The sequence below is a fragment of the Solenopsis invicta genome, chromosome 16 (genome assembly GCF_016802725.1).
Source record: "Solenopsis invicta isolate M01_SB chromosome 16, UNIL_Sinv_3.0, whole genome shotgun sequence".
Taxonomy (NCBI): Eukaryota; Metazoa; Arthropoda; class Insecta; order Hymenoptera; family Formicidae; genus Solenopsis; species Solenopsis invicta.
In genome coordinates, this window is record NC_052679.1 from 20,435,757 (window position 1) to 20,451,182 (window position 15,426).

Sequence of the window (15,426 nt, forward strand, 5' to 3'; positions counted from 1 at the left end):
AGGTACGGCAAGAAGAGAATGAGAGGGGAATTGTACAGTGAGCAAGGTAAAAGAAAATCGAATCTTCCTTCACTCTTTTCGCTCTATTTTTCATATTTCTCATTATTTCATTTTTCACTCTTGTCGATATTTTTATGTAATTTGGTTATTATCATTCGAGTGAATCAGTGCTCAGATTTCTTATAAAAGAAATGGAGTCGGTGATTGTATGCACAACGTTTCTCCATCAAATTTTGTTCGTAATACCCCATTCATACTTCGCATATTTCGCATTTCATTACTTTCTTGTACTACATGCAATTTTTCTTAGTTCATGTGCACCTTTATATACGTGCACAGTTTCTCATTCAATACTTCCCCATTATGTTCTCCGCTAATGTTACTTGTTGGAAGATATTGATATATACATATATGTGTATATATATAAAGGAGCGATAAATATCTAAGAAGTACATATTAATTGTAAAATAAAATTCACATATATAATCTTGAAAACTTTTGCAACTTTTGCCTGTATCATTTTTTTGGAGAATTTAATATTCAGGCACGAATTTAACGTGAACAATGGCTTAAATACGAGTTTACTTTTGTGAAGTTGTGACTGCAACAATAATCCAAATAGGAAACGGGCAAAGTATTCGTGCGACGGGAACCAAGAAACCACCCATTCCGCTCAGTTCGCTCTGATTTACATAAACCACTAGAAAGTTACAAATGCAGTGTCAGTTCGAGCATTGATTATTCAGATATCCACGGATGTCCGAGAATAAGAAAAAGGAGAATGGCCACGGGGACAGCCAGTGTCCACTTAGTACCCGCTACCATGAATTTAGTCGGGACGAATATTGGCGCGCTGCTAGGGTGACCAGTGCCAACGAAACTTCAAGTATCCGCGTTATTTAAGGGGGCACGAGATACGTACATTCGAGTTCTATCGTCGACCACTGGAGATTTCATCCGCCATAAAACGGAGAAAAGTGGAAACTTCCCTTTCGGGAGAAGGAAAGAGCAAAGAAATATTGCGGAGGTCTAAAGTCATCGTCCTTCCTTTTTTTTCCTTCTCACTTCAGTGTTCTAAAACCATTTTTTTTTTTTACTTAAGGTCGGAACTAGCGCGTCCGGACTCCGACGCGGTCGGTAGAAAATTTCGAGTTTACCCCCGAATTTCTTGTTGATCTTTCATCTCCCGGCTCTCGGGAGCGGCGAGTTATCGGAAATTCAGTGAAGTAAAAAGTTACTAGATTCGCGCGATAAATCTAGTTATTCGATCGCCAAGTGGTTCCCGCTAGATAAGAATAAAGTTTCACGGGAATGCGCCGAAGCCGCCATTGACCTGACGTATAGAACTTCGATTTAGGCACGTCCACGTAATCAGCTACCTAATGAGCCGAATCTAGAACTACAGGCTGTTTCCGTAATGGCGGATCTTCGACCAGGCACGTCCGAGGGATCATAAATCACGAACCATTTACGAAGAGCGAAAGTGACCTGACACAACCAGCGAATTTGGATATTTTCTTATCGGCACCATATTCGCTCGTTTGATCCCACAATGTTGCAATAGAGATTGTTAGTCAGTGGAAGTTTTAAAAGAAATTCCTGCAGAATTTTTAGCCCCTCTGCTATCGTTGCTATTACGCTCGCGTGCTCAATACTCGAAAGTAGTTACTTACTTTTATTACCGCGCGTAAACTGACACGTAATTTCTGCAAGCGCAGCTCTCGAAAACGTCGAACTTTAAACATATCGACGGTGTGTGACTGCGACTATAATACGTCGGTAAATAACGTTTCCAGAACCGTGCCAGTCGTGCAATCACGTTAGGGTTGGGTACGTATTAAGACTTTAGCGTATACGACGCATGAGTCGACCACTTAAAATGGAAACGTCGAGAAAGTCATGCCTGAGGGGTTAAATTGGAATATCGCACACTCAGTGGAATCAAATCAGTTTGAATCGGTATAGCCAATCTCGTGGGGAGAGAGAGGGAGAGAAGGAGAGAGAGAAATATTTCGATTAAAGTACTCAGAATTCGAGAGAGGAAATAAGGCCAGCATTCAAAAGCAAGCCATTGACTATACCTGAGAATTATAATTTTTTTTTTAAAAGAGTTCCTGTTACATTTCTGCATTGGAATATTAAATATCTATAACATAATTTTATCATTTGTTACAAAAAAAAATAAAATAAAATAAAACAAATTTTGCAAATTGTTTTTTTCTTTTGGAAAGAAATTTTGAACCAAATATAAATATTTTGTATATGTGTCTTTTTATTACTTATTCGTCTAATTCTTTTTACTTTATTTTATATTTTAATTAATACGAAAGCTATTATTTCACGTGGATATATGGGAAATTTATTAAAAGATTCATATTATTTCCTATAAGATATTAATTTAAAATTCAATTAATTAAATGACGTCAGAACAGACGTTACATCAGATTGATACAACTACTTATGCTTAACGATATAAATACAAATCGACATATAACGATTTTATCTATTATGATGACACTGTTTATCCTGCTTCTCGTTTGAATATATTAATGTACATTACATGTCATATCAGAATCAATCAAAGACTCAGTGCGACTTAGTGCGATAAATTTCGATAAAAATACGATCGTATAGTTATTCTTTCACCCAGTATCATTCTACGTCCGAATCGACTTCATCTTTGCAATCTTTCTTTGAAATCTTTTTTTTCTCTTTCATGGAATCCGCTCCGTATGAAAACCATTGCCATAGATCTACAATAGCTCTTCAATTTTTCAACCAGATATTCTCGATATAACCGCTTCAAAACGTCGGGAGCAATTCTTCCAATCGATCCCCGATATCTTGAATCTCGATTTCTCCTCTCGCTCTCTCTCTTAAATCTCGAAAACTACGTCCACAGCGCGGACAAGTATTGACAGAAACGCAGTGACAGCTTCTCGTGTCGCTTAAAATCCAATATAAAATTAATATTCTGCTGAAGGCAATTTATTACAGTTCTAAAAGGAGGATATGAGATATAGATCCAGTAACATCTTAAAATACGATACCATATATTCGTTATAAACATCCTGTGTCAGTATAAATTGTTGATGAAATGATTATTATATGTTTAAAAATAACTTTTGTTCTGAGTTTTTATCAGAATTATTTATTCGCACAGTTTAGTTCACTTATCCTATCCGAGACAAAATTATATTTTTAGGAATCTGTCAATAAACAGATAAATAAAGTCTGATAAATTAATACTCTTTAAAGGAGCGAATCTTCCGTAATTGACGAGTTTATTTAATCGTAAATCTATGACGAAAAAAACTTTGCATGTTCTGAGTAGGATTATAAAATTACAGCAGTTAGACATACAGATAGACATATCTTTTTTGTATGATGATATGATTTATCTGCATCTTGATATAAAATGCTTGCTAATTTAAAGATGTTGTAAAATAACTATACACACATACACACTCACAATATAATGTATATAATATATATAATTCTTAACTCGATTATTGTGAATATTAATGACGAAAATACAAATATATAGTACATAATTCATGTGTACATACAGTGCAAACGTTTAAACGCGATGATATATAATGTTCACACATTTATTGTATATCATCCTGCGTAATTACGAAACAACACAAATTACAATTTTCATACAAATTTAGTAGTCTGGTTTGTTTTTGATAAAAGAAAATATCAAAGAGTGCTCATTATGTTTAGCCATGATATATTAGAAATGTTTACAGATAAATATTTTATTTATTTAGAAAAATATCCTTTTTGTAATGGATACATTTCACAATCATATGACTCGTGGGATGATAGCGATATCACTAATCAACTACCGCGTCGCGATAACGTATTGATGTATAATAATTCTTAGCTATTAACTTGCGAAACGACCGACGATCAAAGAAGGTAGAACCGGTAGAACCGTAAAAAGTTCACGACTTCGCAAGCGCCAGAAGTGCAGATATTTCAATCTCTCTTTTTGCGAAATAAGCATTCTAGAACAAACAAAATTTTTTAAAGCCGACCATAGGCGGTGGCGGCGACGGAGGCGGGCAAGCTGCACCGACATTCCGGGAATACTGAGAATAACGTTCACCAGGCAATAAAGAGATAATGCCGAGCTTTGAGAAAAGAAGAGAACGTCCCTCGGTAAGTTCTTAACGGGACGTTCTGCCGTTCTGAGAACCTTCCATCCCCGAACGAGGCAATTACAGGCCGTGGTTTACCGGTCGCGTTTACACCCGTAGCCTGCTTCGACGGTATAGGCTAAGCCCCCGTACGATCGTAAACTTAGCTGACGGGATTCAACCTCTTTGGCATTGGCGTTCGATATCTCGAGCAGCTCTCGCGTCCCGCTCCGACCACCACACCGTGAAACCCGGTTGACCTCTTTCGTAGTATCAGTAAAAGTAACGCCGCGGTGAGGAAGAAAGGGGAAGGGGAAGGAATGAAAGAAGAGGTAAAGGATACATGAGAGATCTATCGCGTTGAGGGAAGTAGATACTTTCAATAATGGCTTTTCCAGGGCCCCACGTGCGTGTTGTTTCTTATATTGCTATCGGGATGATCGTATCCGATCGCCGTTGGATGTCGCAAACGGAATAATCATTACGCCGTACGTTGATCGTTTTTTGATGAATGTCCGCGTAACTCTCCGCTTCAACGCTGCTCATTCTTTATGTGCCAATCATGACTACAAACGAGCAGGAGTTATGTGTTCAGCAGCACAACAGTGCCGCATTGATTGATAACGAAATAAACGCTGCGATGGGGCACGGCAGCTAATATTTCTCGTTTCCCTGATCAAGGAATAATTTTGTTGTCGTAATTTAAAACATTGTTACTAATATTTGACGCGTAATAACATCTACGAAGGCAGCATCCCATTTTCAGAATTTTCATGTAATTGATAGAGTTTTAAATTAAGCGCAATTGAGGAAAATTGGTACGTTGACGTCGATTAAAACAACTTGTAATATAGTGGGCTTTATATATGTATTTAATGTAAACTTATTAAACTTCTCTACACAATTTCGAATTTTATATTTACTAAGAGTAATTAATCTCCTGGTGTAAACAGAATCAACGTCAATAACTTGTAGCAAATATAATCTAAAAATTTACAGTATAAAACTCGTTAACGAAAGCTCATAATTGAGCTTTCACCGTAAACTGTTTTTAAACTATTCCATATTACATATTGCAATATGTAAGAATTCTATACAAAATTTATAAATATTTATCACTATATTTCGTTTATGTTCTAAGTCAAGAAAGACACACAAAGACGTAACAATTGATATTCAAGAATTCGTCGTAGCTGCGATTATTAACGCTTGAACCAGTTTTTTAGACCTATCAACAAGTTATACAAGTAAATGAAGATTAAAGTGTATCATTCTTTTTGTTTCACAGCGAATGCGAAGCCGTTGACGTTCGATGAAGTTTACAATCAAAGTAGTCCGACCAACTGTACGGTATACTGCGGCGGTTTGACCAATGGTTTAACAGAAGAACTCATGCAGAAAACCTTCTCACCCTTCGGATCCATCCAAGAAATTCGAGTATTTAAGGACAAAGGCTATGCCTTTATCAGGTAAATATATATTTTATTATATTTACGTTATAATATATTCGTATATAACATAATGTGTTCAAATTTACTTATCGATATTTAATAAATCGGCATTACTTAGGAAATCACTTTTAAAAGAAAACAGTTTTAGAAAACATTTGCTAAATACAGTTTGTGTTCATAATTGAGAAGTTTACACTTATACGACACATTTTAATTTTATTTTTAGTATATGTGACATTTGTATTTTATATATATAGTGATGCATTTTGATACGAGAAATCTCGACATCTCGTTTAAAAATTTCTCGTCTCCTGTTGTTTCGTTTCTAGTCTCATTATTTCTCTTCAAATCCATGTTAGTCATAAAATATGCTATCTCTTTATAGAAGAACAAATGCGATAGTCGATAGTTTCGAACATCTCGACATAAAATTCGAAAATCTCGAGACGCAAGCCCGTCGAGACGAGAAAATGTTTTCAATCATTTTTGTTTTACTCGAGAATAAATCTCCATATCAATATTTTCTCGCCTCGCAAGAATGCATCATTAATTTTATATGCATGTGTATATGAAAATTTATAATTATTAATTCTTTGTCGTAATTTTTTGTAGCAACTAAATAATACAATACAAACATTTTTAATTTTATAATAAGATTGCCTGCAGAATCACATTATTACGATATAATTACACAGGCACACAAAAAAGAAAAAGTGTCCCTATGTATTTTAAAACCGAATATAACTTCAGAATTGCACCATCAGATTAGGATTTTTTTTTACCGGGCTAAATATTTGATAATATTTTGAGGGTACAAAAATCTTGATCTGATGGCACAATTCAATTTCAAAGCCTCAAAATACGTAGGGATACATGGGTCTAATCTCTCAGACGTAACACTTTTTTGTGTGGCTGTGTTATTTTTCTACGCGTTGTATATATAGCTTTTATAATGGTGTCATGGAGAATTATAACTGTGCTCTAGTTACTCTTTTTTTCATTATAAAGTTAGCACGGTATTCGTGGATTCACAGTTTGCAGATTATATTAGTCAATCCTTTAGCCTTTTGCGCGATCTTTATATTTTATACGTATTTACAAAAATATTCCAATTAAAATCGACTGATAGTACTTCTATTTTGTTAGCTAACCCAATTCTCTTTTACTTCTAATCTTTTTTACTTTTAAAATAAAAATATGCACATATTCTACGTTTAGTAGCTTATGTAGTTTAATTGGTTTATTTAACAATCTAGCTGCTTCAAAAACAGTCTATTTCTGAGAAAAATATGGTCAAAACAACTTCAAACATTTCGTCTGTTTTTACTACATAAAAAAATATACAAATATAAATTTTATCTGCAATTTTTTTCTTTTAATAAATGAATGTAAGGTTCGCGAATTATTTCTCTATATCTTAATGAATTGTCGTAATTAAAAGTCGTTTTACTCTATCGCCGTTTAAATTACAAAATGATTTATCGATCACCAGACTCCACAAAGAACACTTAAGGCCAATTCTCGTGAAGAATTAAACGGAATTAAACGGAACTTTAGTATGAAACCCTTGAAACCATTTCACTGATTATATAATCAAAGTTCGTTAATTACCGAAGCTTTTTACTGCCTTTACTAAAAAAAAAAGAAATCTAAGACAAAAACTTAATATACTATTACCGTACATTATTGTAAATTAATTCAAAATTTAATTTACATATCCCTTGACGACATATTATAATGATAACTAATATAAAACTTTTTACTTATCCTCGTTCCTTGAAATGCTCAAGTCATAATGAGAATGTAATAAAATTTTGCAGGATATGAAGCAAAATTACGTAATTATTTTTATTTCATTCAGTTTTTAAAGATAAATGTGTACTTTTATAAAGCGTCTGTCGTGTATAAAGTAAAATGATGAATGAATATATACACGACTTTATCTCGAAAGATATTACCATTTCCATAATCAATTGTCAAGGAAAGTTATGTCGTCTTTATTGAAATCCATTATTTAATCAATCACCCTGAAGCTATTATGCTAAATTACTGTACATATATTATGCATGGCTGATACGCTTTTACACCGACTGTTCGGATAAATTTATCACAGAATCGAACAATCTGGCCTAAGGCCAACCAGGTAGAATCATCGTATGTATACAAAGGATACATTTGCATAAGGTGATTGGATTTTGAGCGTGTAATACAATGACAGTAAGACTTGAGAAAATTTTATTTAAAATCATGCGCGATGATTGGTACCAATGCGAGTGATCAAGTGAGATTTTACGAAATATTAGGAAATCGCATGAATGGTGCATCAATACCCACTGTCGCTTGTGATTTATGGCACGAAACGCGAGAACATGTCGGGTCAATGGCAGCATGTCGGACTCATCAAGCTCGAATCGTGGCCATTTCATTAATCTACCCATTACATTCGCACAGATCATATATTTCAGTTCAACTTCCCATACCGACGAAATCAACTTTATTTATGTTTCAAAAATATTGATAAAAAATTATTAACTTCTTTAATAAAAATCATGTATTGTAACGTAAATAATTTTACGTATAGAAATAGAGATTAATGATTACAAATAAAAATTGTAGATTTCGATACAGAAAATTATAAAATTATAAATTTCGGTACAGAAGATTGCGTACATATCAATATTTTCAAGTCACAAAGAAGAACGTAACAATTCAAGAAATCAGCTGAGCATTTTTATCTGCCAAAAGTGAATTCAGCGCTTTACCTTAACGACAACGAGAGATCCGTGACCTACCTCAGAAAAGACTGTCGAGAGAGTGGGAGGGTTGCTCTAGAACGGACGATAAGGGTGAGGCAGAAGCCTAGAGGGAAACAGGAACGGAAGAAGAGTACAAAAAACTCTCTCTTACGTATCTTCTACTTTCTACCCCTCGTCCTCCCTCGCGCCCGCTGTTCGATATCCTTGTCCATTCTTATCCGATACGATGGCCTCTACCGTTTTGTATGTCTGCCACAATTCCGCCACCCTTGGACAATGTCCGTCGTTCAGATATCTTCCGTCTAATTGCTCTTCCTCCCTCCGTTCTTCCATAGCGCGGAACCCGGAAACGAATATCTCGGGATGACGTATGGACTTACGACAAGGTACAGCGAGAAAGCAAGACGGGTGGGCGGATAAGGGAAGGAGGTCTTTTCTTCTCGGGTGAAAGAAAGAATCTTATCTGCCGCTGGTTATCGTTGGAGGTACAGGGGGGAAGGGGAGGGGCGTTGCTGACGATGACCATCGTTCGTCCTACTCAACGACCGTGGATGGAAACTCGATGGATAGGAAAGGGCGAAGTCGCCATTGTGCAATCTCCAATGAGAACGTTAAAAGTGACCTAATCCTCGATAAATTCAATAATTTCCTGCCATCTTGCTACCGAATGTTCTAATCAGTTTCTCTAAAACCCTAGTTCTCTCGTCGTTCAGTATAAACTTGATCAAATTTATCAAGCGACGCGACAGATCCTGTAGATTGAATAATTGAACAGCGCTGTGCGTAGAATAAATATTTTTATATTTTTTATCAAAATAGAAATTACAGATATAAGTCTCAAAGCAATGAAACATACAATATAAGTATTACTAGATAAATTTGATCAACTTTGTTCTTTCTTTCACGTTTCTAATTTGTTTGAATGTTGCTAGAAAAACATGACATTGTAGTATAAATTTTCTATATTACATATTATTATATACAATAATAACAGTAGTAATATGCATTTTGTTCATCCAAAATAACATTGATGTATTATAGTAAACCAGAAACTAAACTCTCGTAACCAGTATATAGAATTTAACATTGAATACCTATCTGAAGTAATCTAGATTCGTCGAGATTCACAATTACCGTGCTCATTCGTGCGCGCCGTAAACTCGCATAAATTAAATTGCACTAGTCGCGGAGACCATTTCGTTAAGCTACTATAATAAGGTCCGGTTTAACTTGTGGAAAGAGTATTGCTACCGTATTGCTCCGGGGATTTTTCTTTTTATACACACCAACGCGCCACACCAACACCAACATTGACGTCCAAGTCGAAGGACACGTTCTAACAAAAGAACTTGAATTTCCTTCTCTTTCGATTTCAGGTTTTCTACCAAGGAGTCGGCCACGCACGCCATCGTAGCAGTACACAACACAGACATCAACGGCCAAACGGTGAAGTGCAGTTGGGGCAAGGAGAGTGGAGATCCTAATAATGCTCAACAAACTGGACAGGTAAACGCTCTCTATCTTTTCCTTTTATCCGCTCTACCAGAAGGACAGTTTCGACGTGAAATTCCGCCTTCCGTGTTCTCCAACATTTACATCGCTGCTCGTATCAAACCAGAGAACTTTTCTGCTTTATTTCATGGGAATAAACATTGTCGCCGATTTTCCTTGAGATGCAATGCATGAAAAATAAAAACAGCGGCTTTACGTGTATCAATGAATATGAATCACAAGCGACTATATTGCAGAGAGTCAGAATTATTTGAAAGAGAATAGTATATGTTGACATTAATATCAAATCTAATCTCTAATATCGGCGTATGTCAAAGCGATGAATGCAGAGCGACAGCTAGATTCCCCGATATAAACGTAAAACTCGAGCTTGCCGTTATACGTGTCATTAAAACTAACGAATACTCGCATTTCAAAAAAAGCGAGAGCACTTTAAGAAGGAAGTAGTTATCAGATTAGTTCACGGTCGGTTCCTTCCGGTTTCGCGCGGACAAAGTGTCTCTGTCGATAAATCGGTACATGGCTTGAAAGTCCAACGAAAGAGTAAAGGCGGAAACGGAGAGAGGACAGGGAATCGGGCAAGATTCCGGTCTATTCAGGTGCTTCTCTTCGAAGTGTGTCGGGCCGGGTCTCTTAGCAATTAGCTCCGTTAGGATGGGTAGGTACGCCCGATCTGGGAATGGTACCCGAAGTACTTCCCAAACCCTCTCGCACTCCCCGGTAGTACTTCCGTGCATCCATCCACTGCTACTCGGCCCGTGACATCGCTCTAATTGATCTCTATTCCCATAACGCGCTTCTCCCAGGGGAACCGAGATATCACGTTAGTACGTATCCTGCCATACCCTGTTCTCGTATTCAACGGAATCGAACTAGTTTGCGTGATATCCCGGTTCATCGTACTGCTTTAATGAAGAGCATAATAGTTGCGCATTATTTCTGTAAATCTTTTAGAGGTAAAACTATCGAAAAATCAATGCAATTTAAATATCTTATTCAACAATAATATCATTCTATCACCTTGCTATTGTTTCGCGATCTGATATTACAAGCTTGAGAAGAGAACTTTATAATTTAGATATTAAATATTTAACAAAAACATGTTGTAAAAACAGAAAAGAAATATATTTTCTTATATCGTAGAGATTAATTGTATCCGCACAGAAAACAAATTGTATATTTTGCAAAATGCATTGTTTCACGGATAATTCGGATAATAAAATAATTTGATTTGATCTCGCATTGTGCACCATAAAAGAATGAATGAGTTCGCGCGAGGAACAGCGAAATAATAAAAAATAATTTACGTGACGGCAATGAAATGATCGCGTTGAAATTCTCGCGTCGCCCATTTCAAGTGAACGACCACACAAATCTTCGACGGAACGAAATTACCATTCCTGACCCTATCGACATCGTTAAGCATAAAATCCAGACAATGTTCTTGCTCTTTTCTATTTCATTGATCTTTGTGCTCTTTCAGGCGTTATCGTCGGCGACGTACCCATACTACGCGGCGGCGGCAGCTGCCGCCGCGGCGGCGGCGGGCGTCGCGGGTGTCGGAGGCGTCGGTGGCGTCGGCGGTGCTGGACAACTAGGATACTGGTATCCGCCCCAATCTTATCCTACGACAGCGACACAAATGCAAGCTGGTGGCTTTCTTCAAGGCATGCAGGGGTACACCTACGGACAGTTTGCCGGATATCAACAGGCGCAATATATGGGGTAAGCTTTTCACCCATGATATGGTTTTCTCTTTTCCAAAAATCAAGCTTTCAACGACGAAATTTTAAATAATTGGAGATTTCAATGTAGTATAAATATATCTCATTCCTCCATCTTTTGCGACACCAATAAATTGTAAAACAATTTAAAAATTTTTAATCGAAAATGCATGTTGCTTTACATTAACAACATATTATACAACTTTTTATTACTATACAAAAATATAAATATATATTAATTTATATTGATAAATTTATCTCGATTTTTTTTTTTATTTACTTTAGAAGTTGATCACTGTGTACTATTTTTAATAAAACTATTTTATAGTCGATAACACAAAATACAATACTTGGTTTTTAAACATTTATATATTTATCTCAATTAATTATAACAGAAAAATAACACATTATTATAAAACATACTAGTTAACTGAAAAACAATATTATATCAAGCAGAATGCGAATCCTAACATTTGTACAATTGTAAAATTGTATGATTTGACAATTATGTGTTTTTTGGAAACATAGAATGGGAATGGGTGCTGTCCATGCTGCTGGCACAGCGGCAGGATGGGGTCAGGGATTACCTGGGGGACCACAGTTACCACCACACCACGCCACGACGGTCACGGCACCCCCAGGGGTGCAAGCCGCACCCCCGCCACCACCGCCACCGGCACAAATGATGGCCTACCCGATGCAACAGTTCCAGGTAACCATTACTTTATCTATCCCATCTGTACACGCGTGCAAGTGTGCGCCGTACTTGTTTGTGTGATGTTCGTTGGCTAACACCGGAGTGTTTCGCTTTTTACATACCTTTGCATCTTGCTCCTGTTACGTCCAAAAGCAATTTCGTTGGTGCCGGTATTGGCTTGTAAATGTTGCACGTGGAAACTCGATTCGATATCAAAAGGATATCGAAGGCATGTGTCGGCAGAAGAGTGCGCATAGTACATATGTGTGTGTGTGTGTGTGTGTGTGTGTGTGTGTGTGTGTGTGTGTGTGTGTGTGTGTGTGTGTGTGTATGTGTATATGTATATATATATATATTGTCGGTGATCTTAGGAAACCTCGTAAACTTGATACTTGATATATCATCGGGAAGACCGAGCGATAGAACTTGAAGCATACCAGGTCTTGGTATGCTTCACCAGGAACAATTTTGCACGGATGGAACAGTAAACACGGCTACAATAACACATATGATATAATTAGCTACACACATATATATTCGGTATAATACTTTGGCTTGAGTTAACGATATTGCGAGGTTACGGGAGCAACCGCGATATGCTAATTTCAGTAATTTATACCAGCATTATTTACGATAATTACACAACGTATGCAAATGAAAACTTGCATTTTCTTAAATTATATCGCGCAAGCTCAAAATTATTTTCTCTCTGAGAGACTAGTAATAAACTATTTTTAACTATCATAGATACGTGTTAAGTTATTGATCTTCAATTTCTCCGTTGCTAATTCAGCCTATAAAATTATTCATTCGCTATAACGTAATATTAAAATAATAAATAATCGGAATATTGCTTAATAACACAGGAACACAAAAAAAGGTAATGTTTGATTCGGAGATTAAACCATATGGCATTCTTATGTATTTTGACGCTTTGAAATCGAATCCGATATCCAAATTGCTCCATCACATTTTTTTTATCGATAGAAAATAGCTCAATTTTCCACTATTTTTTTAAAGCCATTTATAGTCTGGTTTTTGATATGCAAACTAGAATGCTAAAACTAACTGTATTACATACTTAACTGCATTACACTCGATCACAAAATGGCGTTAAAAAAAGCCGGATACACATTTACAATTACTTGTGAGTATACAAATATAGGTACAGAGTGATCAGAAAGTGACCTCTAAATAACTTGTTAATATGTTCTATAAAAAATACATGTATCTAATACAATCATTTTTAACCTACAAATACTGAAAAATCGAGTTAACTTCTGATGACGAAAAAATTGTAACGTCAATGCACAATTTGGATATCGGATTCGGTTTTAGAACCAAAATTATAACACATCAAAACATACACATAGGAATATCATAGACTAATCTCCGGACATTAAATTTTTTTCTGTGTCTGTGTAATTAATGAGAAATGGTGCTGTGTACGAATGAAGTACGAATTGGGACCATATGTGCTTGTGTATTAAAGCTTATGATATCTTTTTTTTATAAACAGAGTTGGGTAAAACACAAAAGAGAACAGAGTATTCATTATATTATTTTTATACATGTAATTTGAAGTTATAATAAAATAAATAAAATGGTAAGTATTCGTCAAATAATGGTTGAAATCTTACCCATCTCTATTTTATATGTAATACTTGTTGGCTACTTGCGAAGAATGCATCGATTTTTTTCACTGACGAAAATGCTTCATGGCAATCGTGATTGTATTATGGTAATTGCGTGGAGAATGTTTGTAGTACGCATGTCTAATAGATCCGCATAAGTAACGGTGAGAAATAACAGAAACTTTATACATTGTTTCTATTATCTTGTACCGAATTTCGAGAGATATTAATAGAAACTGAGGAAGCCAAAGTTACGTTAATCTTTTTTTTAACATTGTTAAAACAATGTTTGGTGTTACAAGGATAATTCGTGAAACATACGAGGTTAATAAGACATCACGATTATATTATGTATCTCTTTACGTGATTATCTTTCTAATGCAATTTTTAATACAATTTAGTACGCAATTGCATTTTTACTAGCGGAATAATTTTTTGTACACCAAGCATTGATGGAGCAAGACAGGCTCGCTTTCCCGCTCGACACGTGATTATAGGAGATTGTCGAGATTTAGTTATGTTGCAAAAAATTGTGGTTCACGGCAGTGAAGTGAAATATGATACTTATCGTAGTTGTTGTCCAGAAAAGTACACCTCGACCATTTTGCTTTCTGCACAGAATGCACACGTAAGAAAGTGCGCACTGCACACAAGCACAAACAAACACATATATATATATATACACACACACACACACACACGCGCCATCGCTAAAAACGACACTACTACAAAAAAAAATCTGGAATATTTGAAAAGAGATCAGGGATGGCTTCGGGCAAGCGCAGCGAATGCATTTCAACTCAGCACCGCTTTTAATGCTCCGCGTTCTTTTTGCTTCAAGAACAATTTCTGAACTTGACAACTTGAAGTCTCAGAATTGAGAACGACTATCTTAATTTAAAAGCTTGCTAAAAACTCTAGTCTGAAATTTTCAAATTAACTCTGCTGTTTCTTTATATTTTCTTCTTTCCATCATTTATTAACTAAATAGGAAAAACTTGTACAAAATATATTAAAAAATTTTAATATTTACAGTTTTATATGATATATGTGTATTTATTAAAAACATTATTATTATCATTACAAAACCATATGCCATTTTATATTGATTTTAGATTTTGTATATTGTTATTTTTTTTATAAATTTGATTATTTTCAGAGTTGATTATATAAATTTTAGATAGTTGAATTAAACATTATAAGTTCGTTGTTTAGTAATTTCGATTTATTAATTATATTATGATATATTATACAACGCATTCATAAATTTATATGTTGTAAAATAAATTGGTTCATAATTAAGAGAGCCTACTTTTAAGAAAATACAGTTATTAGATATAAAAGAAAGAGTTTTCTGATTATTAGGACCAGAAGACTGTTGAAATACAGTAGAACTGAAATAAACCGAATTGAATTAATGAGCGAATGTCTGATTGTAAATCCGATTTACTCATTAATTCCTTTCCGCCAACGCTTTAATTTAATGATACACAAAAATCCTTCT

General features: G+C 35.4%; 1 protein-coding gene across 7 annotated transcripts in view; it reads left to right on the forward strand.

The window, feature by feature from the left end:
* The window catches only part of LOC105194616 (nucleolysin TIAR), a 409,126-nt gene that overhangs the window by 382,412 nt on the left and 11,288 nt on the right, over positions 1 to 15,426 (forward strand). For all 7 annotated transcript variants that reach the window (XM_026131488.2, XM_026131487.2, XM_026131489.2 and 4 more), the window contains 4 exons: positions 5,437 to 5,617; positions 9,732 to 9,861; positions 11,351 to 11,592; positions 12,120 to 12,303. In XM_026131488.2, the coding sequence (XP_025987273.1) occupies positions 5,437 to 5,617; positions 9,732 to 9,861; positions 11,351 to 11,592; positions 12,120 to 12,303 (737 nt within the window). The remainder of the gene's footprint in view (positions 1 to 5,436; positions 5,618 to 9,731; positions 9,862 to 11,350; positions 11,593 to 12,119; positions 12,304 to 15,426) is intronic.